This window comes from Dermacentor variabilis, chromosome 3 (genome assembly GCF_050947875.1).
Source record: "Dermacentor variabilis isolate Ectoservices chromosome 3, ASM5094787v1, whole genome shotgun sequence".
In the NCBI taxonomy this organism is placed as follows: Eukaryota; Metazoa; Arthropoda; class Arachnida; order Ixodida; family Ixodidae; genus Dermacentor; species Dermacentor variabilis.
Window position 1 is genome coordinate 129,974,769 of NC_134570.1, and position 26,055 is coordinate 130,000,823.

The following is a 26,055-nucleotide window of genomic DNA, read 5'->3' on the forward strand; positions in this document are numbered from 1 at the left end:
TGGACGTTATCTACCTGTGCGCGTATGTATGTGTGTGTGTGTTTGCGTGTGCGTGTGCGTGTGCGCGTGCGCGCGTAAACAATAGTTGGGAAACAGCGCTCTGTCTGCATCTACACTTTCCGATTGGGAATTTCCGCACTGGCTATCTCATATGCATAGTCACTCATTGCAACCTTCGTATGTCTCTTTCTGCAGGAATGAGTAAATGCTTCTTATTCAATCTGACATCCGACGGTCGCTGTTCGCAAATATTCTTGAAACACACCTATTTATTATGCTTCATATGTGCACGTTCGGTTTGCAATCATGTACAGGAAATAAAGGCAAAATCATTTTGTGGAAGCCGTGCCATTCACTTCGAGGCGCTTGGGGGTTGTCAGTGGGGGCTCTTGCCGCTCTTAGCCCGCGCCACCATGTCCCGGATGCGCTGTAGGGCTTCGGAAGCCACCTCGTCGTATTCGGGGAAGGCCTTCTTGAAACGCTGGTAGTACTCCTTGAGCTGGGGGAACTTGTCCAGGCCCTCGTACTCTGAGCCCTGCGGAGGAACGCAAATCGTTGTCGTGAGTTTTAAACGTAGACTTCGACGGCTGTTTGCGGATAACCATTCTCAGCACTTTGCAAAAATAAACCAGTTCTGTTGTGACCAGAGCGACCATGAAAAACAAAACAGAAACCGTATGCGCTGAACGCCATTAGCAAGAGTCCTGTGCGTACGAGCGATGTATGCCTTCGAACAGAGGCGAATTAGCGAGTCGCACGTAATTTTGGTCCTCAGTTTTTTGCGTAAGGAAACTCAATGCGGCCCACTTGCATGGAATTGGTGGTGGCTGATGTCCATCATTGATTAGGCTGAATACTTATTGCCTGGAGTAGGTCCCCGTGCACTTTGAGCGAGGTCACAATGGTCATGTCTCCAATGAGGTGCTCCTCTAGAGATGACGTCACGCACAAGTGGAGACGTTCTCTTGATTGACCAATTGAAATTGCGGCCTCAGCTATGGTTTGTTAGTGAAAGTTCAGTGAGATGATCGTGATTATATAGTCTGGACATATGATGCATCTTCCTTTGCATTGTAGACGAAACCTGCGCTAAGAAAAGAAGGGTGTTTCCGGTACGACAAAATGATTTCAACTAGTTGTTATGTCAGCTGTACCTTTCTCGACTTGTAGCCAAAGGGGTAAATATTGCATGCATATCGAATGCATATTATCCATATTGCATATGAAATTAATATTATGTGAACGGACACTTGAATAAATCGCCACAAGTATCTAAATCATTTTAAATCAAGAACAAAGACACAGAACACGCAAAGTGTTTGAAAGTGACACTGGCTGCGCATAATAAAGTTCTTTTCCTGAAACAAAAACAACAGAAGATATAATTGCTTCCCTTTAGAGGCATAATATTGCTTCTAATCAAAACGTCCACACGCGGAAATACAGCGAATAATTCAGCGCCACCACATACGACGCTCCAGGGTACTGGGCTGATTTCTCCATATTCGGCGTACAGAAATGGTTTTCTATAAGCTCCGCGCGGGTAGCAGCGGCTTTATCAGCCAAAGAAATAAACGATGATGACAAAAGTGAATAAGGCCTCCGCTTGCGATCTAGGACGCACGACATGCAGTTTTTTTTTCTTTTTTTTTTTGCCTTCCTCCTCGATCATAGCTTGACGACGTGTCCACGGCACTGTGTTTTTGCCTGGTAGTTAAGTGCCGGCTTTTCTCTGCCACTGGAGCCGGGTACAGAACAAGAACCAAAAGAAACTGTGCTGTTGAGTTTATATTTTCAGTGCGTCCAGGCTCCTGTATTACCAAATATTGGGCCAAACAGAGACGCAATGATTGCCCCCGTATAACAGATCAGGCAGCCGATGCTTATGAAAGGCGGGTGATCTTGCGTGGATTCCGCTTTAAAGAAATGATATACCTTAGGCCGTGCAAAGGAAGTTTTGGTTTAGTGCAGTTTCGCTGCTTCCCGTCTAACATACAGTGACACGAGATAATTCTCACAAAGTTTACCGTTTATGCAAGCTGTGATTCTTTATATTTTATTTTTAGCTGAAGACAAACATTTCGATTGCACTTAACAGTAACCTATTTGCACGTAAATAGCCTGACCGGAAATATTACGGGAGGGAACGCTTTCCGTCACACCATAAAAAAAATCTTACAAAAATATGTATATGTTTGCAGGTTCAGCGAACCGAAATATAACGCGAAGCGTATTTTCAGGCTAAAAATTTAAAAAGACAGAACCCGTGTTCTATCTTCTGAAATACGGTAATTTTTGTGGACTTAGAAAGTTCGGAATAATTTTACGCCAAATGATACGCAAGGCGGAAGTACGCATGCAGGTTAGGGCCAAGACTAACACTCGGGGGGAGGGGGGGAAGCAAGGTATCCGGTGTTCAAATACCTGGGTAGGATGTGCGACCGCCATCTCCAGTAATACACTCATGGGTGTGTTGATAAAGAGAATGAAGCTAATGGATCGCATTACGTGATCCCGGTGCTCAATGTCACACTGGCTGCCAAATTTGACCACGTCATGGCTTCTAGAGCATGGGAAAGTGTCACCATTCAATGAGCCTTGCGGAAACTGTAGCTCAACCAGCCACAGAATGCTGTTCTGTTTAAAAACAGCAAGGCTGCGCTGCTACTAATACAGCTTGGCTTTCCTTTACAACTATAGCCAGTGGAGGTGGCATGCTATCAAATAATTGCAAAACATTGGTTTTACCATCGTTTTCCAGAGGCTTCCTTTAGGTGTTGGCATAGCACGTAACTACCCGGCTGAAAACATTGCGCTGAAAGCATTGCAATTCAGGCCAACGAAAAAGGCTCCTCAGGAAACAGAGTCATGAAGCGGGCAAATTAAGTAGCTTCCGTCTGGGGTCGTCTCCGCCAAACCAACCTAGTGTGACTAAGGGACTTCAGAGAACGGAAGCGGCTTTCATTTATCGTACCAGCACAGCGTAAGCGCGAACTGCAGCTTTGCGGTGCGTGCATTGTCAAGCTGTTGGGGATATTGTCCGTTAATAACTGGAGTGCCTGAACTTGACGCAAAAAGATAAAATATTATTAGATGGATTGAAGCGCAAGATGACTCCGCATACAAGCGAAATTAGGTGACATTTTGTTCTAGTAAGCACACTGGATATTTAAGAGAGAGAGAGAGAGAGAGAGAGAGGTGGTTTGACTGCTTCTATGTTCCTCTGTGATTCGGGGGTTGAGTGTCAACGGTGAGGCGTCGGTTCACGTGGAACGGATGACGCAGAATTTGTTCCGCTGCATGTCAAGTTCTTTGTGCTACCAAGTGCTATTACGTGACTTAGTTGGAAAGGGATCGCCTTGAGACGTTACCATGCTTGATCAGTGGCACTCAGGGCAGAGTACTTGCAGCCGACTGTTGCGAAGGTAAGTCGTCTGCAGCAAGCCCCCCCCCCCCACCCCCCCAGACAGCCCTTCTCCTCCTTCTCCTACAGGGCCGAACGTTGGATACTACGCGTGCAGAGCATTGTTTTCCCGAGTCAGAAAAGTTGACACACCAACGTGCGTCTTGTCGTCATTTTTTTTTTTTTTGCAGCACCCCTCACGTGACGTAAAATCGGTCTTTCTTGCGCCTGAGTTACAGAGCACGCTGATCCGCTATGTAGCGCAATCTAGAAACGGTTGGTCGTATCGTTGGTTTCTGGTTGCTCAAATTATGAGGGAGAGATGCGTTTTCCTTTTTGTTTTGCGCCGCAAGGTCGTGCTTAAAGCATTCGATTTCTACTTTTTACAGGAAATGTAGTTAAGAAAATATCTCGCTATCATGGAAGCAAGCTGCTACGGCGACGCCGACTCGTGTCTCCCTTTTCGGTAACTAGAAGTACTGATAAATATTAATTGAATATTACGAAGTGTCTCATAGAAATAGACGAAAAACAAACGCAGCCTTGATGCAAAATTGAAAATAATTGTTCTAAGCGGTAGTATTATATGCTCACAATTCTCGTCGCAAGCCAACTAAAGTAAGAATTGCATGATATTGCACGTGCTACAAAAATTACGAACAGGTGTTTCTCACTAGAAATCGTTTGTTACGAAGCCGCTTTAAACTCGAGCTGGGCTCCACTTATGACCGCGAACAAAAAGGTAAACCGAAGGGTCTGGGATGACGTAATTCACGAGGTTTCATTCGTTTTACTTAGTCTCTATGCAACAATAATAATCTTAATGCCTTAAACTTCAAAGCACCACTCCTACAGAGAGAGTTGGAAGCCAACTAGCAATAGTATTCTGAAGAGGACATCATACCCACGAGATTAAAGAAGGAAAAAATAAGAAATGGAAGCCGCGATGCATCGCATCACATACGGAAATTCAAGACCTGTAGTTGACAATGACTCCAGGTCTACTTTGCAAACCTCGTAAAGTTTTCTAAACAAATGCAAGAAAGCACAACTCCACCCACCTCAATCGCTACTCCCAGAGTGCAGGCGAGTCCGATGTCCGGCAGGGTCACGTGGTCGCCGCAGAGGAACTTTTTGTCTCCCAGCAGCGTGACGGTGGTGGCTAGGGCCTTATCGTACGCCTCCTTCAGGTCGGCGGTCGGTTCCTGACCCTTGAACCACTTTGGCCGCTGCGGCGATCAGACAAAGAGGAAACCGACAGTGAGAGAAAGAAAACCAAAATCAGAGAAATCAGATAACGGGCCTTCTTGCAGTTCTCGTTGCTGGTGTAGTCGTTTGAAACGTCGTCGAGGTACTAAACGCGCTTTATTTAGACACGACCGGCGCACGCTTTTACCTTATCTCTGGGCCCTCTCCTGCGGAGCCAACGTCCGACACAGATGTTGAAAACGCGTCTACGGCTGGCGAACAAATATTTTGCTTAGGCTTTTGTTCTACCTTCTGGATTGAAGCTATCGCGGGTTTTCTATGTACCACTCCCACACTAGAGAGTTATAGCTCAGCGAGCCAGCAGGCCCAGCGTACACGCCACTGCACATATATAAGAAAGTGGATGGGGTAATGGCGCCGCGGAAGCTGAATTAGTAGAGTATCGCACGCGAAACGTGAAGGTTGTGGAATCGTTCACCACTTGCAGTAAGTTGTTTTTTTTTCATCCACTTTCATTTCGGTTAATTTCGCGTTTCTTAATTTCATTTATTAAGCGCAAGTAATTTCCCCTATGTTGTGTTTGTTGGCTTCTTATGATAAGACGCACATTATATATATATATATATATATATATATATATATATATATACATATATATACATATATATATATATATATACATATATACATATATATACATATATATATATATATATATATATATATATACATATATATACATATATATACATATATATATATATATATAAGTGGTCCAATCTGCCGCTTCACTTCTGTAAGAAGTGGATGCCTAACCATGGCATGTTTTCCATTCATTCGACGTTCGAACATATTCTAAGGTTAAGTAACGCTTTCATTCGCAGAATGCAATGGTACCCGCTTCAATCAATCATTTTGCACTCAGGCGAATTTATGATGTTCACAGTCATTCGCAAAGAACAGTTGCAGGTTACAGTGCTTGACTACCACGTCGTTGCGCAAAGACTCAGTCTACGCGGAGAGGGCCACAGCGCACACACAAATAAATTAAACCAGCATCTTTTGCATTTAGGATGCAGCAGTCAAGCGCTTGCATTTTATACTTCAGCTGTCCGGTACCGCCAGTTCCCTTCACTTACACAGACAATGAGCTGGGAATCATTGCGACTCAAAAGCACAGTGCAAGAACCGCGCTCGTTGTTTTTTTAATGCTCTCAACATGACTTCTCCTGTTCACGCGCCCATTGTGATTCTGGCTCTTCAAAAACACTCGCACTGTTCTAGCAGCAAAAACATTAAAAAATCGAGACTCTGAACGAGTTTCTTGACCTTTAACGGTTCTGAAAAAATGTGCTCGAGTCGGTCGACCTCAGCGCGCTTGTTTCTATACGCGTCGCAAGGAAAAGGAGACTGCATTCAGCTGTGTGCGCCATTTCTCATACGCTTCACTCTGCACCCTCCTCTCCTGTCTCCGCAGAACATAATAAAGAGAAAGAAAGGGAAGGCAGTGATACTTAGGAGCCGGCGGACAAAATTCTACGACTGCTCCCTAAGGCAGTGATGACGTCGACGTGGTTTTTCTACAGAAGAAATAACTGACGACGCGCTTTACCTGTTTCTCGCGCTAAACACTTTTCGAATCAGAGCTCAAGGCGTGGCTTAAAAGAAGGCAATAGCGTACACACCATCAACTCCACGCAAAAGTGATAGACAAGTGCTTCTTTATGAACGAAGGAAACCTTTGCACTGTCTTCTGGAAGAGCGACCAGCAACTTGTTAACGTTAGTTCATTCCCACGCTTTGCTGCCGTCTACCTTCGCATTCACAGAAACACTGTCTACACCGCCAAATAACAAAAAAAAATCTATGAGTGTTAGCGCTTGTTCGCTACATGCAATAGATGATGAGAAATTACCATTTCAGTTCTATTCGAACGGGGACCTTTTCTGCATTACACCAAGACTTAAATAATGATTCCTTAAGCACATGTCAACCGGGTGACTAAAAGCATCTGGGAGGCTTGACGAACGCGGGAGTTGGAATCCGCGCGGCTCTGTTGCTAGCAGCTGCCCGCAGTGCAGCGAATTCCTGTATGTCCGATGACCCGGCCGTAACTTCATGAATAGCTTTCTTTAAAAGACCTAGAACTTGAAGGCTAAAACTATAGGGCCGGAAGATAATTTATGCATACTGACGAAAGGAAAATAGTGAGAAAGACAGAACTCGTCCGATAAAGAATAAATCTAGTTATTTGGGCGTGGTGCTGGGGAGGAGGAATCACAGCGTTCCTGCGACTGATGATTATGGAACATCGTGGATGTCTTTAAGGAGGAGCACGTTGAGCGTTAATCAGGTCCGAGTACGCAAAAAAATTAAGAAACGAGACCGTACCAGAGTTTTGGTTTTTCGCACTGTTGCTCATACATTATCCTCCAGTATATATGCTCCTTTTTCAAGGCCAAGCTTCCCGCCTATTCGAGCGGTAAAGTACACGACACAAGACGTGTCACCAGAAATAAGGAGCACCGACTCTTTGTGGCGTATCCGTGCATTTAGAGCTTATAATATGTTCTACAACGAAATAAGGCACCAACCCACTGACCAACGACATCTCTGAGCGCCAGTTTTTGGAGTGATTCGCGTTTGTCTACGGAGCCGTGTTCAGTCCCTTCTTCTGAAGGTTTGCACCGTATGAAAGGCAGTTCTTTCCCGCAAAAGTTAGCTGCTTAAGACCCCAATGGTGTCTCTGCCAAACCTTCTATCAAGCCGATAGAGCCAACAGTGCACTCACGAAATAGGCCATCTGCGCTGGCAACATTGTGCCGGACTCGAAGAACAGCATCCTGTTGACGGTCGCTCGCTTCTGCACGTCCTTGGGGTACAGCGAGCATTCCGGTGCGTACTTCTCCACCAAATACATGCCAATGGCACGGCTGAAAAAGTCAAACATCGGAAACTATATTATAGGTGGAAGATATTTGATATGTTGTCAATAAAAAAAATAGTTTTGCGTTTTTATACAAGCAAGTGAATAGGAAAAGCAAAAATGCTGGCTAAATTGTCATCGCAAGCCGCACAACTGTTATGACGCAACTGCCCCGTGAGTCGAGAAAAAGCGTAATTGAAGCCAAAGTTCTCCGTCATAAAACATCTGTTTGGTCGAACCAGTTTCTTTGCTCGATGTTACGAATAATGTTCGGCTACATAATCTACGTTACACAGAGTCCTCGTTCAAAAAGCGCTCGTCCTCGTCTCTTCTGTGTCCGCTCTGCCCGGCTTCGCACTCCAACACTTTACGTTATGGAAAAGCAACGAGGCCTAACCCCCACCCTTCTATAAAATGGAGTGTCCAGCACACACGCTCAGCCTCCCCAACCCAGATTACCGTTCTCCCTCAACCCTATGTATATATTCTGATGACCAATGATGATATTAATGTGTTGCTTGTTAACACAGAGGCTGTGCTACGCACAGCTTCTGTGTGTAACAGTTGGCGAAAATTGCGATCGTCCGAAATGCGAAAAGAAGCGACTTCACAGCTTACCTTTCCCACAGAACAAAACCATTGTCGTTGAGTGTGGGGACGGTGTGCTGGGGGTTCAACTGAAACAGAACGAAAGTATTTTGTTAATAAAGGTTTTCTATTTGGCCGACGTTAAGCGCTCGAAGCCTCGTGCTAATATTACGAGGCCTCAATGAGAGCAAACGCCAATTTAATTTCGATTTCAAAATGCTGTGTAGAGAAAATTTGGCGGCTAGTCATAACGATTGAGATTATCAAAAATGAAGCCTAGCAAACTAGCTTTGAAAAATATTCTTAAGCTTTCGTTGTGACTTGGGTACTATAGCTCTATTACTGAATAATGCCCACTGTACGATTAACTTGCGACGGCTTGGAGCGAAGAAGGAAGAGAAAGAATCAACGCGAGCATTCCTATTTTTTTATGTTGTAATTGTAAATTTTTACAAACCAGTAAGTTCACTCTAAGTTTAAAAGGTCAAATTTCCCGGTGAGGGGATTATACATAATCTTATTTAGTAGGAATCGATGCGCGCTTGAGGAAAGCGAGGCCAGACAACGCCTGCAAATTGTTATTGGAGTAAACACGTTGCAATATCGACTCCGATATAATAGCCGCCACACGCGAACAGCAATGTATGCAAGTTACGCAACGAGTGATACGCAAACGAATGCTGCCCGCAATGTTTCGAGAGATTTCTTTTCAGTACTTTTATTTGTGAGTACATGCGCAAAACATCGATCATTGCAAAATCTGCAAAGCATTGATGTCCAACATAAAATGGGCCCAGAACAGAGCAATTGTGTTGGAACCGGAAAGACTAAGAGCCTTCACGGCATTGTTTAAGCTCAGTGTAGCCGAGCGTGCGCAGCAACTAAATTTTCTGAAAGAGATAAAGACATCGAGGAACTTGCTTAAAATGCAATGTTATTTGCAAACATTGTTTGGTATGTTTCCCCCAGTGCTTTCTTTAGTGCATCCTGGCTCTTAAAGCAAATAAATAAATAAATAAATAAATAAATAAATAAATAAACCGTTGGTCGAATCGGACATGCTTGACTTCTGTTCTGGAAGCCCCAACGATAGTAAATAATGTGGCGTATATAAGTGCCTGCTAGAAGCAGTCTAATAAAAGCCCGAGGCTTTTATTTGTTGAGAATAAAATATTTCCTGACATACTGTTTACTGGTTCTAGAAAAGATTGAAAATATGTTTTCAGTCGAACTTTCTCTTTGCAGATTCTACAACTGGTTCTAACTAAAGTTCAGAAAATGCGGTTATTTTCATTTCTGTTATTTGGTCGCACACTACCACACGTTGCTGCTATTGATGGCACCGGCCATTCCGCCCAACGGTCAAAAATTTTCGTCGGCCCATCGTATCCTATATTATAGTGGCTATAGTTTGACCTTGTCACTATTCGTCTCTCTTGTCCCTCGCAGCAGCAATCGGCTAATAGCGCCGTGCAACTGCCACAACGACAGTTTGATTATTTGACGAACACTTCGCATTAGCATGGCGAAAATATGCCAGCGTCTCCCCCATATTCATTTCTGCTCGAAAGCTACCACCACACGCCGGCTGCACATCACAGGCTGCAGCATCCCGATTTGCATTGGCTTACCTTGACAAATTCAGGGTTCAGCTGCTCCTTGGCCATGAGGTTAAGGTCGTGCAACGTGAGCTCGACGCCCACCTTCTTGGCCACGACCCTGACGAACGTGCAGGGCGGGCTGCCCGTAGCGTTGTACAGTTCCACAGCCATCGTTTTCTTCTCTACGGTTCTTCTCTGTCACGCTCTGTGTGCTTGCCTGGTACAGTCTCCGCGTGGTTTCCTTTCTAATGCCGGCGGCCCGTGAAGGCGCTGCAATATATAGTAACTTCCTTATCACCACCCTCGTTCTTGCTTGCGCGTTGGCTTTGGTTCGCGATAGGAGGAACTGCACTTTGTTCAGGTTTTACTTTTTTTTTCTCTCGTCGTCCGATAAAGGGCGACGCCTACCTCGTCTGTCAGACTTGCGTGTAAGTGAGACTGTGAGTAACGTTTCCGCCGCTCAGTAACGCACCCCTTCTATCTCGAGCGTTGAAGAGCCGATAAAGCGAAGAAGAATGAAAAATGAACGTGGCACGGCGTCAATAGTCACGAGTGCATAGAGTCACATTGGGGTAGGTTCTGGAAGTTTCCTTTGTTTCAGTCAAGCGTAGACAACGTCAATGAGATAACAACGTTATGATAGTGAGCCACCGGTCGCGTGATGGGTAACTAACAACTGCAATAACCCCAGAGCGCGTAGCAGAGCATACCGTGACTGAGCTATTGTTGGACTTGTAAAGTAGTTTCACCAAACAAGTCTAGAGTTTCATGGTAACAATAAAATTCAAACAGTGCTAGACGACAGGACCAGAAAGAGGAGGAGACAAACACGGCGTCTCCTCCTCTTTCTGGTCCTGTCGTCTAGCGCTGTTTGAATTTTATTGTTACTATGGGACACCAACTCGCCCAATCCGCTGCCCTTCTAGAGTTTCGCCCTAAGTATGCTAGAGGCACATATGGGGACAGTGTCCGCATGCACTGGCAGTCGTATGATTCTACAAAGACAGCCATAACTGCACACTGCAATAAGTAAGTTCGTCGCGGTAGCATACGAATATTACTGAGCTTCTTCGTTGCACAGGCTGTTTATTTTATTTATTTATTTATTGTACCTTCAAGGCCCGAAGGCGTTACAGAAGGGAGTGGAACGAAATGCAGAGCATGTGCAGATAACAGGGTATAAAAATTTAAAAAAAAATTAGAAAGTGCGGATTAACAAAAGTATTCTTCAATCATCATCATCATCAGCCTGGTTACGCCCACTGCAGGGCAAAGGCCTCTCCCATACCTCTCCAACAACCCCGGTCATGTACTAATTGTGGCCATGCCGTCCCTGCAAACTTCTTAATCTCATCCGCCCACCTAACTTTCTACCGCCCCCTGCTACGCTTCCCTTCCCTTGGGATCCAGTCCGTAACCCTTAATGACCATCGGTTATCTTCCCTCCTCATTACATGTCCTGCCCATGCCCATTTCTTTTTCTTGATTTCAACTAAGATGTCATTAACTCGCGTTTGTTCCCTCACCCAATCTGCTCTTTTCTTATCCCTTAACGTAGTAGTAGTACTTCAATAGTAGTTCTCAAAGCAGATGTATGTGTATTGTTAACGATTGAGGCTAGCAGATGATCCCATTCAGTGGTAGCTTTAAGAATAAATGAATAAAAAGATAGGTTTGGTGCGACAGTGTGGAGCGCTCAAATTATGGCGATGGTCAGTACAAGATTAAATATATGCAGGTTCGGACAAAAGTTCACTTTTTCATTCCAGATTGTAGTAATAAATTTTGTGCATCAGTGATAAGCTTGCTAAATTCCTACGGGACGAGAGGAGAGGGAGGTTCAAAGTAGCCCTCATAGACGTTAAGCTTCATGTCCGAGAATAGTTAGTAAGAATGAAACGTGCGCTACCATTTTGTATAGATTTTATTGCATTTGTCAAGTAATCTAAGCCAGCGTCCCAGACAGAAGAGGCATATTCAAGCTTAGGACGTATTGATGTCTTGTTCAGAAGTAGCTTTAAGTTAAAGTTAGAGTTGAGAGCACATTTATTGCTTTCGATTTGTTGAAATAAATGTATACCAGTCTCCACTCTGGAGGCAGCGAAAACCAGGAATGCTAAAAAAAAAACGAGCAGACCTACCTTGATTACGGAACGACTACTAAAAGGAAACGTGCTCAAAGACAATCCGGCCAGTTTCAACTTTTTTTTTTGCCAGCTCTATACTAAAACCCCTGAAATAGCAACGTATTCAACGTTGCGCGAGGAGCACCTGACTAGGCATATCCTGAGCTGAATTGCAAGCGTCCTAACTTGCAGTGAGCACTTCTATTCCATCAGTGTCCGAATCACTGATTTCATTTAACGATACTTTGACATCGACAGCGCCTGTTTCTTCTGTTATCTTAGGCATACTTACACTTGCAAGGTTGGCTATGTATTGATAAGTTTTCCTGGAACGATGCAAGTGAAGGCATTGCTTATTCTCTCTAGAACATTTTGCTGCGTCCACTGGCACGGGAGTGGGGTGTTATCTGCTACAGGGGTGAACCTAAAATCTTGGTACAGCAGCGAATACCGTGTAAACCGACACCCCCTCTATAATCACTGTAAGAGCTGAATGTTATTTCCTTTTCGAATCAGAATATCGGACAACACTGCGTACGATGACTGCGATCATGAGGAGATACTTAAACACGTTCAGTTTGATTGCCCTTGTTACAGCTTGTACAGCACTATATTTGTGGTATATAACATGGAGTTTTGTCCTGGTTTAACTTCGCACTCCGCTTGTGGTGACGCAAGCAGTGGCGTAGCTAGGTCGTCTGTCAACCGGGGCCCATAGGTCTTCTGTCGCCCCCCCCGGGATGGGCATATACCGCATGCGGCTGCGCTGTATAACATTCATCACATACCACTGCTGGAACAAACCATTTGGCAATGGAGACCTCACGAGCCATTTCAGCAGAGGACGTCGAAGGCACTGCTACAATTCCAAAAGAAAGCCAGCCTGCAGGGACGACTTTAAAATTAAGTGAAAATTTCTTGATCTGCACTCGATGCTGTGCTGTGGTAGCGTGCAGTGTTGGTGATAGGCTGTGATCGTTTGTATGTATTGTCTTTCGCTTCACTTTGTCACTTCTATTTCCCACTCTTCCATCGCGAAAGGCAAAATTAATGATGCTCTAGTGTATTTCCTGCCAACGCCACGATCGTATTATGAAGCACGCCGTAATGGGGGGCCGCAGATTAATTTTTACCGGCTGTCGAGCTATAACGTGCCCCTAACTCACGGTAAAAGAGCGTTCGTTCTTGCATTCCACGCCCGCCGGTGGAAAGGGGCCGCAGTGGCCGGGATTGAAGCCGCAATCGCGAGCAATAGTATCGCAACGCCAAAGCCACAGTAGCAAACCGGATTTTCGGTACGGTATACTTCCCTGCTTTTATCTTTTCTTCTGTCTCTGTGTCTTATTATTGCTACTTCCTGACAGTATAAAAAGTAGAGTAAATTTGGTTACTTGAGTACTCTAGAAACTGGCCAGTTATACGTGAGAGCATAGAGTTTCTCACTATAACACCTAGAGGGTAATCTGGCGCCACCGTCTATGGCAGTTTCTTAAGGGGGCACCGTGCCGTCATGGGAATGACGGTATATGTGTCTGCGAGGCTCGTGTTGGCTGGTGTTGTAAGAGGCTTCGTCTAAAACGTGGATATGGCTACGCAAATAACGCGTTCTCAAAGTAAAATCTTCATAAAATGTTTCCATTCACGCATATTACATCTTTACTCACCCACAGCGCATGATGAAGCGAAGAAAAGCAAGAATAGACGACCAACTGTTTCAAAGCAAGCGCGAACCTTGTCGTCTGTCCTCCAACTTTAGCGGCCCGCTGGTACTTTTTACGTAACATGTAGTCGCACACACAATAACAACTTCTCATAGTTAAACAAAACATGTTTTCGCGTAATAATAAAGCTAAAACAGCTTTTCACGTGCTGTTCTAGTAGAAAATGAATCATGGTGACAGACGGAACGGTACTTGCCAAGCGCGTCTTCAAGGTGTCCTGTCTCTACGAGAACGATGCCAATCCGAATCCACAATATACCGGCATTCCCATGCTTACCACAGCGCAGCAGCGCCAGATTTCCCTCTAGGTAATGTAGTGAGAAACTCTATGCGTGAGAGCATGTCCTTCGTTTGAGTAGCGTCAAGTGACACTTTTAGCCGCCAGACAATGGTGTGAGCGACAAAACAGCGTGGCCACTTGGATTCGTCAAGTAATGTTGAAAAGCTAATCGTGAAGCAGATACTTAGTGCAAGAGCCTGCAATGTAGCATGCTTAATTTTATAGTTCTTTCACATGGAAGCACCTAAGGCGACGCGAGCGCACGAAGATAAATTTCTGCTGAGGCTGAATACTGTCACAAGTGCATGTGGAAAATGCGTCTTCGTGATGGAGTGCGCAGGGAGAAAAAGCTTTATTTAAGATCACTGGCTTGGTGCAAAATCCGTCCACACCTCATCAGAACTGTTTCGAGACTTTCCGAGCGCAGTAAGCGTCTGTTGAAACTGGTGGGAACGGCCAGCGACAGCAGCGCACTGTTGAGTGATTTTTTTTTTTTATTAAAGCGCTCATGACCGTCTCCGTAAATTAAGTTTGCAGTGGAGTAAAATGTGCTTCTACAGGCTTGTAAAGCTGTGCTTTGCAGTTGTGAATAGGGACAGCGTGGTAACAGAGTTGGTAGGTTAGACAAAGAGCCATTTTTTCAAGTTAAGGGTTGATCTCCTTGTCTTTATCACCATTCTTTAGGTGATGTGTCAACACGTTCTGACTTTTTTTCGCAGTTGTCGTTGCTGCTAATTATATCTTCCTTCTCTACCTTTTTTTTTAGACATTCTGTGTTCGGTGTGTATTGTTTGCCTAAACTGAAAGGTGTAGTGGCCATCAAACATGATCCCTACCTTTCCTAAGGGGGTGTCTAACAAGAAAAAAAATTTTTGTCCGAAAATCTGTGGAGCTTTTGCTTCTACGTTTATAGCGTTCAGTGTATAGGACAGTTGCACAAGTTTGAGGGAGGGATGAAAGCAAATACATTTTTTGGAATCATTAATTATATGTGAGCCTAAGTGCTTCCGGCAGTGGCCAACATCTCCTCTGCTTCAACATGTGATAAAAAGAAAAGAAACTCCGAAAAATGTTAAAGCCCTAACAACAAAAGAATATTGCGTAAGGCGCATACATTCTTCACAATTGTCCATTAATCGCGAAATTTATTTTACCTGTCTTTATCGAAGACCCCAGCCACTGTACTCGGCCACCCACCAAGCTTTCGTTGTGTTAAGTACAGCAATACGTGGATGGTGAGTACATTCACACCCCGTGAAAGAGAAGGAATGATTGGAGTTAAGCGCGAAATGGTTCTCAGGCTCGGGCGAGTCGAATATTCAACACATTGTGCCACATTGACGCAGGTGCACGCTTAAAGCGTTAGGGTGCCGGTTTTATGGCACCTAATGACACCTGGAAAAGTGGCAAGAGGACACGTTTTCTGCCGCAAGTTAAAACACAAACAAAAGGAAGACACATGGAATACAAGGCGGGCGGCTTGTATGTTTCTTCCTTTTGTGTGTGTTTTAACTTGTGACAGAAATCACGTCTTTTAGCAAGCACCAACTAGGCCAACAAGCGGTTCCGCTGGCCAGAGAAGATGCAGGCAATATTTTGGTGAAGCCAGAACCTCGTATATGCCAGAGAGAGAAAATAATGCAGAGAAAGGCAGGGAGGCTAACCAGAGGTAGTTCCGGTTGGCTACCCTGCGCAGGGGGAAGGGTTAAGAGGGATAAAAAGAGAAACACAGTGGAAGGGGGAGATAGAAAGAAAGGGAGACAAGCACGAACAAAGCGCGTACACTACAGAACGGTAGGGGGTGGCATTCTTAGAGTCTGTCGTGAAGCCCCGTAGACCGCAAGAATGTTAATAGCGCGAATAAGGCCTTCAACGCGGATGTTCTTTCGGAGCATTGGCCTAAAGCTTTTAGTTCTGAAAGTGGACGATTGTCCAGCTTGTCCAGTACCCTGCACATCACTTGTCTCTCAGCACTGTATCGCGGGCAGACACAGATAACGTGTGCGAGCGTCTCGTCGATGTTACATGTGTCGCACGTGGGGCTGTCGGCCATTCCTATGAGGAAAGCATAGGCGTTTGTAAACGCAACGCCTAGCCACAGACGGTAAAGCATGGTCTGTTCACGTCGTGGTAATCCAGGCGGGAGGTGTATCCGTATGTCCGGAGAAAACGAACGCAACCGACACATGGTGAAAACATTTGAGTCCCACAGGGGCAAAGTACACTCACGGGACATCAATCGCAGCCCAGCCGCAGCGTCTGTTCGCGAAAGCGGAATGAAGACTCGTTGACCACTTTCATGTGCCGATCGGGCGGCTTCGTCGGCTTGGTCATTCCCGCTGATGTTACAATGTCCTGGAAGCCACTGAAAGATTATGTTGTGTCCCTTATCATAGCTTTCATGATATATGTGCCGAATTTCTGAGGCCAGTTGTTCATTGGGTCCGTGGCGCATTGGGCTTCGTATGCACTGAAGGGCTGCCTTGGAGTCACTGAAGACTGTCCATTGTTGCGGTGGTTTCTGCTTAATGAAATCAAGTGCAGCACGGAGCGCCGCGAGTTCTGCACCCGTTGATGTGGTCACACATGAAGTTCTTAACTTGATTTCCTCAGATTGTGCCGGGATGATGACTGCAGCAGCAGCGCTGTTGAGTTTTACTGAGCCATCTGTGTATACATGTTTCCAGAATCTGTGCACGTTGTGAATGTGCTCCAAAGTTGCTTGCTTCAAAGATTGCAATGGCGCTCCAGCTTTCTTTCTGACTCCTGGAATTGTCAGTTGCACTTGCGGCCGGTGCAGACACCACAATGCATCTGACAATCGTGAAGCGGGCGTAAAGTCTGATGGCAAGTACGACTGATGTCTTACAATAGTTTTAGCAAAAGTTGAAAGTGGCCTTTTTGCGGGCAAGCAAGCAAGATGGTGTGAGGGAATCCGAGTCAGGTGTCGGATGTGCGCTCTCAGGACATCTGTATCAATGTAGACTGTCAAAGGCGCCTCTCGGGCTATGGCCACTGTCGCAATCGATGACGTTGTTTTGGGAAGACCGAGACAAGTCCTGAGTGCTTGGGCTTGCACGCTCTGGAGTTTGCGAATATTCGTAGTACAAGTATTACCTATTACAGGTAAGCTGTACCGCAGGAAGCCCAAAAACAGTGCTCGATATAGTTGCAACATTGACGGTACTGTTGGGCCCCAGGACTTCCCGCCGAGAAACGCAAGAAGGTCCACAATGGCGGCCAAACGTTTCGTCATGTACGAGATGTGAGGGCTCCAAGACAAGTCTCTATCAATGATGACGCCAAGAAATCGGTGCGTTCGTCTATATCGTATGATTTGGTCATTAATCCGCAAAGCATACGGGGACATCGATTTACGAGTAAAAGCAACGACTGCACATTTCTCAGCAGAAAGCTCCAGGCCTTGTCTTCTTAGGTATCTTGACACAGCCGTTCAGGCTTTCTGAAGTCGTGCGCGGACTTGTACACGTGTCACGCCTGAAGCCCATATGCAAATGTCGTCTGCATATACGGAGAGCTGTACGGTTTGCGGTAACGAATCAGCGAGACCAACGAGCACCAGGTTGAAAAGGGTAGGGCTGAGTACTCCGCCTTGCGGTACACCACGACTGGTATAGCTAGATGGCGTTGGTCCGTATTCAGTCAAAATAAAGAAAGATCTTCCATGCAAATAGTTGCATATCCAGCGAAAGGTGCGTCCACCAATCCCTACAGCTTCTAAGGCGTCCAGAATTGCCTGATGATCTACATTGTCGTACGCACCTTTAACATCAAGAAATAGGGCCGCAGTGATTCGTTTCAGATGTTTCTGGTGTTGTACGTATGTTACCAGGTCGATAACGCTATCTATTGACGAGCGGCCACGTCGAAAACCAGCCATTACCTCTGGATAGACATTGTAGAATTCCAAGTACCATTCTAGCCGTGCAAGTATCATTCTTTCCATTACCTTGCCGACACAGCTGGCCAGTGCTATTGGACGGTAAGATGATAATTCCAACGGGGATTTGCCAGCCTTGAGGAGTGGAACAAGCTGGCTGGATTTCTACGTTGTAGGGACCAAGCCGTCACGCTATGATGCGTTGTATAGGCCAAGAAGGGCATCTCTGGCCTCTGGACCAAGGTTTACAAGCGCAGAGTATGTGATGCCATCGTGTCCTGGTGACGAAGATCGCCTGCAACCAGCAAGTGCGGCCTCCAGTTCTTCGATGGAGAAAGCAGCGTCCATACGAGGATCCCGGGAGCAAGGGGGCACAATGGGAATAGGTGCGCAAGGTGAATACGTGAGCGCCGGACCCGCAATCCTTGCGCAGTAATCTTCGGCTACCTCGACTTCTCGGCGTCCTTGATGTAGGGCTAGAGACTTAAATGGACGACGCTGTTGAGGAGCTGTTCGAAGACCACGGATTGTTCTCCAGACAACCGACAGAGGTTTACGTGGGTTGAGAGACTCACAAAACGACTTCCAGCGTTGATTGTGGAGTACAGCAAGGCGACGCTGAATTTTCTTTTGAATGCGTCTGGCCTCTCTAAGGTCGTAGAGTGATTTAGTCCGTCGGTACCGTCGCTCCGCTCGCCGGCGGATTGCACGGAGGCTCTGTATTTCCGAATCGAAATCCGTGTAGTTCTCTAATGGCCGAAATGATCGCAAAGAATCCTGCATAGCCTTGGCGATCTCAAATTCTAGTGTGGACGAAATGCTTTCGTGGCATGTGTCTTCCATAAGGGATTTAAACACGGGCCAATCTATTGCTTGTTTAAAATTTGATGGAACGGATTTGGTGAGGCCTTTTATCTTCAGGTAGGTAGGAATGTGGTCGCTTCCGTGGGTTTCTATATCTGCGAACCAATGGACGCGGCGAGTGAGGCATCGCGAAACAAATGCTAAGTCTAAACAACTACTGTATGTCCGGCCGCGCAGAAACGTGGGACTGCCATCATTTAGACAACAAAGTTCATGGTCGCAAGCAAAGGACACGAGGTTTCTTCCTTTCGAATTTATCTTGTTGCTTCCCCAAAGTGAATGATGCGCGTTGAAGTCCCCAACAACAATCCATGGACCAGGTGTCGCATCTATAATGTCACTCAGTCTCTGCCTATCAAAACGACTTGATGGAGAAAGGTAAGCGCCCACTAAAGTAAACGCAAGGTTTTGTTGTTTCACGGTCAAACACACATACTGATTAATGTCATGTGGCCGCACTGGATGAACAACATAAGTCAATTCACACCGTATGTAGATGGTCACTTTGCTAATGTCAATACAAGTCGATGACACATGAGGTTCATAGCCTGAGATCCGGACGGGTGTCTGTAGCTTCGGTTCACAGACGACAACAATGGGGAATCGATTGGTGAAAACGTAATGGCGAAAATCACTGCGGGATTTCAGGCCACGGGCATTCCATTGCATAATAGATGCTTCCTTGACTTGTCTGAAGAACGGCTGACGCGGTAGAGCCATTGTGCTTGCTACTCGAGGCTCTCAAGAACCGGATCCAGGCCGTCCAGCACTTGTAGTGCACCTCGAGCAGATGGCGTCTGCATGTCATTTAACAACACGCGAATGACATTCATTAGATATCTTATTATGGCGATTACTTGCTTGTCTTGACCTCGCACATGGTCTGTGCCCTCATTGGTTCGTCGGTAGTCCACCGTCGACCTTTGTTGGGCTGGAGGACTTAATGTCGGAAGTGCAGGCCAGTCGTTTGCAGTAGAGGTATGCACTGCGTCATCAGACACCGTGTTGTTAGTGTGGGTGAGCGCCTTGGGAGCACCAGCCTTAGGAAGTATCGGCTGTCTCGCGACGGTATCAGCATTTCTTGTAGACGAGGATCGTCTACGGTGACGGCGGACACTACGCCGGCGTACTTTGGCGGCGGCCGCTCTGTGAGTTGAGTTGTCTCTCACCATTTGTTTGAGGACTTTCCGCTCTGTCTTGTGTCTCGGGCAGTCTTTCGACGATGCTTCATGGGGACCGGAGCAATTGGCACATTTGAAGTGAGTCGCACGGCAAGCATCTGCACTGTGCTGCTCAGAACATCTCGCGCACACGGTCGAATTTTTGCATATGCCGCTGACATGCCCGATCTGCAAACAATTACGACACTGAAGTGGTCTTGGAATGAACGGTCGCACTGGATGACGAAAAAATCCAACTTTCACGTGGGACGGCAAGCTACCTCCCTTGAAAGTTATCCTCACACAGCGTGAATCTCCTAGGCGACGGATTTCAATAATAGGAACATCTGCTGTGGCGGGTTTGACCAAAATAGGCAGATCGTTGTCGTCGATTGACTCATCGACATCATAAATCACACCTGATATAGTATTGCTGTCCTGTGGTATTATGGTGCGAACATTTATCTTGCCCAGCATTTTCACTGTACTCAAGATATCCAATGCTGCTCTGTTCTTGACATCAACCGCGAGAATGTTCTTACGGGTGTTAACTCTCATATCCGTGATCTCATTTGGAACAACAGCCTCTAGTGTTACAGATACGGCTTGCCTGTTTAGCCGATTCAGGTTGTCGGTCGGCGTCACGGGTAAGAAGAGGATGGTATGAGCGGTGTCATGGGCCTTTGCTGCCGCCGTCGTCCTTGTTGAAGACGAGGATGCAGTGACGATTCTCCTCTGTCCTTTTTGCCTCACAACTGTCAAGTAGTCGCCGTCATCCGACAGATCTTCTTCGGAAGCAGAGTAGTACAGCAGGGTGTCCTCGCTGCCTGTGTCGCTCATCAGGTGATTGCGCTTCCTCGGAGCGCTCGACGCTGTGACGTCGGTCTCCTCCGGACGTCTAGCTGACTCCGCTTCCATCGCCGAAGGTCTCGGAAGCGGCGCCTCCCGAAAACACGCAAAAATACTCGCAAAAAGAGAACAGTAGAAAACGGGGTTCCACACAAGAGCCACTTCTTCGTCTTCTCCCGTATATGCCAAGTACCCATACGACGTAATATGTAAAGACAAAATCTTCCAGTAAAAAAGAAACGCGTAATTATATCTTACAATATGTATTCATCATACTCAGTCGCACATACCGGTATTTACACCAATCTACCGCCCCTGCGATTGTAATGCGCAGTTAAATTATCGCCAACATATCCAGCCAAATACATTGGTGCCTATTCTACCACGCACATCAAGTAACAAAACCCGAGTCGACACGTACCGTGTTGAAAAAATTTTGTGGAACATACAAAGGCATACAGACAGGCACACACCTAAATATAAGCGGCTAGTCGCTATCGGAGTCCGGCGACAGTTACCAACCACAGAAAATCATCTTCATTTCCATCATTAAAAAACTGGAACGTGTACAGCATAAGGTGATTAGGGTTTTTTTTTAATTCAAACGACCGTGCGTCTCTTGGTGATCTCGTAAGACGCAGTGGATTACGCCCGGTGACGGTGCGCAACCGTATGTGCCGACTGAAGTCCCTCTTTCAACTTGTAAACGGCCATTATAAGGTTAACACTTCCAAGTTCTTCACTTATTCATCAGGTTATAACACGAGACGAAGGCATGCTTTATCAATAACCCCCTTGTACACGCAGAATTTCATTTCATTTCATTTATTTGTTGTTTGAGACATACAGCTGTCTCAGGTGCTGCAGCAAAAGGCCTTGCCTGGCAAAGGCTGCAGCACCCAAAGCATGTTGATACTCTGCAGCAAACAACAGCACAACAACTGTTACAATTTTCAAAATATGATAACACATCAAAACAATAAAGAATTCGATTCTTAATCAGAACATGTTATAAAAGGAAAACAAAACAATAACATTGAGGTATATAAGGAAGTAATACAATAAAGCAGCGAAGAAAATATGTTTTAACAGATTTCCTGAACCTCAAACTTGATTTCGAGGTTTGTAATTGTTTCACGATTGTAGGATTATTGTTAAGTAACGTCGATATTTGAAAGTGTGATGCCTGTTTCCCGTAGTTCGTGCGAGTAAGCGGCATAGAGATTCGGTCATGTCTGAGATTATACGGAGTTTCTTTGGTGGCGAAGGTCTGATTAAACTGTATGTGATCAGCTTGACGGAGACGGAACGCCTCGAGCGATAGTTTATGCAAAAACAGGTGGTCTATATGGAGTATGCCAAGCTTATCAAAAACGGTTTAGTATGTGCAAGAACAGGTAGGTTACAAACTGCCCTTACGGCTCTTTTTTGCAGCCTATATAGTGACATAAGGTTAGTTTTTGTAGTAGTTCCCCAGACCAGAAGGGAATAGTGTAGACGAGAGTGTATTAGTGTGTATTATAGCTGTTTCTTTAAATTCATTGGAATAAGATGCTTTAACATGTTAATCATTCCCGTCGCTCTACGAATGTCGGCTCTGACGGTCTCTACATGAATGGACCAATACAGGTTTTCGTTAAACCATACGCCTAAAATTTTACGCACTTCGTGTTTTCTATAAAGCGCCCCCCAAACTTTAACTCGTAGTGGCCCATCAGCTGCTTTCCTTTAGGTCTAAATATGACATATTTTGATTTTTCGCAGTTCAGTTGTATTCTATTTGAATTTAGCCAACAGTTGAGGTCCCCCATCCATCTATTGGCAGCGTTAAATGCTTCTTGAATGTTAGATCAGAAAAGAAAACGCTGGTGTCATCTGCATACAAAGTTATGTATCTTGTGTTTGGGATGTTAACTATATCATTAATATAGAGCAGAAACAAATTTGTGCCTAGGATTGAGCCCTGAGAAACACCGCAGTTTAAATCAAGAATGTTAGGACTTAGAATCTTTTAGGCAAACAAACTGCTTACGGGAGCTCTAAAAGTTCTTAATTAAAGCATAGCCTACACCTCTTATGCCATACCAAGGTGACCTTAGTAGCAAAATATCGTGATTAATAGAGTCAAAAGCCTTTCAGAAATCCAAAACACTCCAATAGTGTAAGTCTACTTTTCAAAGTTATTAATTAAATGGTCTTTCGCATGCAAAAGCGCTTGCTCAGTAGACTTTTGTTTCTGAAACCCGAATTGTGCTGATACTAGTGCTTTGTTTTTCTGTCAGGGGCCCAACTATTCTTTTATTTAAAATACGTTCAGGGATTTTAGAAAAGATAGAAAGGACTGTGATGGGTCTGAAATTATTGAGGTTATCTAACGCACCCCCCTTATGCAGTGCCACTATTGTCGGAATTTTCATGAGCACGGAAAATTCACCAGTCGATAAGACGAGGTTGCAGATATGCGAAAGCGGTGGTATATTACTTGCGCTACGCTCTTTGGAGGCTCTGTACTTATCTCGTCCGCTCCTCATGCGCACTTATTCTTTAGTGTAGATATGACGTCTGTTATCTCGGCTGGGCTTCTTGGGTACAGGAATATAGTGGGCATATCAGAATATCTATTGTATTCTTCACATCAGCCTACAGGAGCATCGCTACACTGCGCAGCAGAAACCTTGAAATGCGAGTTAAATTTGTTGGCTAGGCATTCCCCTGATAACGTTATCCCATCGATAACTATGGACTGAGGACAGTTTGCTTTGTTGCCCGTCACTAATTCTCGAAATGTTCTCCAAAGCAGTGGAGGATTTTTCGCAGCGGGCAGTAAACTTATTCTGATAGTACTCGCGTTTAGCCTTCTCCATTTTAGAGTTTGTTTTATTTCGAAGCTGCTTGTAGGCTTGCAGGACGTGTGGATCTTTCGATTTAATGAATGTTTCAAATAACTTTTTAAGGCGTTCAATTTCTTTATATAGTTCGTAGGAGACCCAAGATTTTCTAATTTTTCGGTGCGTTTTGCGCGTTTCTGGTGGGAAACAAGTGTCGTAAATTTCTTTAAAGAGTGCTAAAAACTTACTGTAAGCCTGGTCAACATTTTGTTCTCTCTCTATTACACTCGAATCAGTGTTAGTTACAAGCTCCTGGTACTTCGTGATGTTATTGTCACTTATTTTCTACTTGCTCTAGTTTAGTTCCCATTCTGCAAACCACTACGATGGTTAGAGCGCGGTATAATGCAAAAGATTGGTCAGTGGTTACTGATGCCGCTAGATAATATGCCTGAGACAATTTCATGAGTTAAATGGTTCGTTATACACAAGTCTAACATTACACTTGTTTCGACATTAATTCTTGCTGGCGCCTCGATTAAATTCCGACAGCCATAAGAGTAAGTAACATCTAAGTAGGTCATATTTATGCGAGTTCTCAAGAAGGAGGTCAATATTAAAGTCACCAATGAGTAACACTGCCACTTTCAACAACAAGCTTGGCTCCAGCATCTTTTCAACAGTTTGCAAAAAAAAAAATATTCACACTATCTGCAGGTGGACGGTACAAGAAAGCAAGAAGCAGGCTGTCACACTCAACCACACGTGATTCTGAATCATCGTTAACCATACTGTACTCTTTTAACTCCTTCTACAATACGCCATTGCGAAAATAGAACGCAACGCCACCACCTCTTCGTTTACATCGCGACATAGACACACAGCTGTAACCTTCAAATTCTGGAATAAAATCATTAGAACTGAATCAGGTTTCTGTAAAAGCCAAGACATTGAAACTATAGTGCAGAAAGCCAAGAAGCATGTTAACTTCGTCAAATTTGTTCCTGCGGTTTCTAGCATTCTACCACCGGGCAACTCTAGAGCAGCCAGTTCCAGGGATAAAAGATAGTATGATCACGTACAGGGAAATTGTCAATCATTACAAAGCCGAAAGAAGAATCTTTCTGCCTCCGCATCGGCCTCTCTCTCTGGAGGACGCTCGCAATTGGCGACGCCTCCAGGGAAACAATTATACATCACCACATTGGATCTATTTAACACAGACGAGGGACTGTAACGACGCCCTCTGCAAAATTTGCAAGCAAGAAACTACGCTAGACCATATAATATGGGAGTGTGCTGGCTCCCCAGGGGCTAAGGAAAACATTGACAGTAAAGAAGCCTGGGAGGCCTTGCTCCAGAGCGAGGCTGAAGACGACCAGCGTCGAGCAATCCGCCTGGCCGTTGAGGCCGTGAAGACTCACTGTCCTCAACGCGCGGGGACTGCTTCGTCCTCCCCCCCTACCTACGTGTAGGTTAAGAGGCGGGCACCCCAACTGGGTGGAATAATAAAGTTTTCAATCAATCAATCAATCTAGCATTCATGTGAAAAACTGAAGAGCATTGCGTGTTATGAACATAGCTGCCCACATGTACTCGGAACGTTGTTTGACTATAGTATTGGTTCCCTCTTTGGCTAAGTAGATCAGCCATTTTACATCAGTGTTACAGACATTGTCAGCTTCTGTTCTATCTTGGACAAGTCATCTTCTGATTGAATTCTAATTGCACGATCCTAATAACGTCTCGTGACGAACAGCTTTCCTTCCTTTATCCATGTAAACATGTAATCCTTCTCAGTTGCCTTTGCTTTCATTAGCTAAAGTAGCCTCTTCTTCGTAGCTTTAAGCTTTTCACGCAAACCCACAGTTGACTTTCTCTCCCTCAAGACAGCTCTCTTTTTGACCCATTCTTCCTTAGTAGTTCGAGACTGAAACCTCACCAGTATCGGCTGTATCTTTCCTTGTTTCGCTGGAAGTTTACGAACAGAATCGAGTTCGCTTGTAGTGACAGGCTGCAGACCGAGTTCACTAGCAAGGATGTTAATCTTGCTGAGCAAGTCCTCATTCTCGGTGAACCTTATGCCGTATATTTCCATATTGTGTCGTCGTTCATACTGCTCAAGTTGATTAAGGTCATTTCTGAGTTTTTTTTTGTTTCTTCACAGTCCCCTGACGCTTCGATGGCGGGAACTCTTTTCTCTAACGTGCCGATTTTGTTTTTCTGAGCTGTCGTCTTATCCAGTAGCGTATCATACTTCTCGGAAACAAGTGTCACCAAGGACTCGATGCCGCCCACAGTGGCCTTCAGATTCAATAACCACTCTACATTTATCTTTATTACGTTTACTTCAAGCAGCTTTTCATTTATGGCAGCTAGCTCATTGAATACATCAGTGATATTGCGTGCATCTGCTGAGCTGTCAGGATCAATCGTTGCTTTAGGTTTGCAGGCTTCACAGTTCCATTTTTTTTTCTTTTTTCGAGTCATGGTTATTTCGTCCTCCCCCGAACAACTTCTTAAGTGATACCTGCAACCACAACTCACGCAAAAAATGGAAGGTGCATCGTGGGGAAATGACAGGCTACGTGAAGCACAC

At 45.1% G+C, this 26,055-nt stretch overlaps 1 protein-coding gene across 1 annotated transcript in view; it reads right to left on the reverse strand.

The window, feature by feature from the left end:
- Window positions 1-249: 249 nt before the first annotated feature.
- Window positions 250-26,055, reverse strand: part of LOC142576285 (glutathione S-transferase 1-1-like) — a 34,053-nt gene continuing 8,247 nt past the window's right edge. The window contains exons 3-7 of the mRNA XM_075686339.1: window positions 9,758-9,997; window positions 8,157-8,215; window positions 7,404-7,545; window positions 4,465-4,632; window positions 250-535 (exon numbers count right to left, since the gene is read on the reverse strand). Coding sequence (XP_075542454.1) covers window positions 377-535; window positions 4,465-4,632; window positions 7,404-7,545; window positions 8,157-8,215; window positions 9,758-9,898 — 669 coding nt within the window. The 5' untranslated portion in view covers window positions 9,899-9,997 and the 3' untranslated portion in view covers window positions 250-376. The remainder of the gene's footprint in view (window positions 536-4,464; window positions 4,633-7,403; window positions 7,546-8,156; window positions 8,216-9,757; window positions 9,998-26,055) is intronic.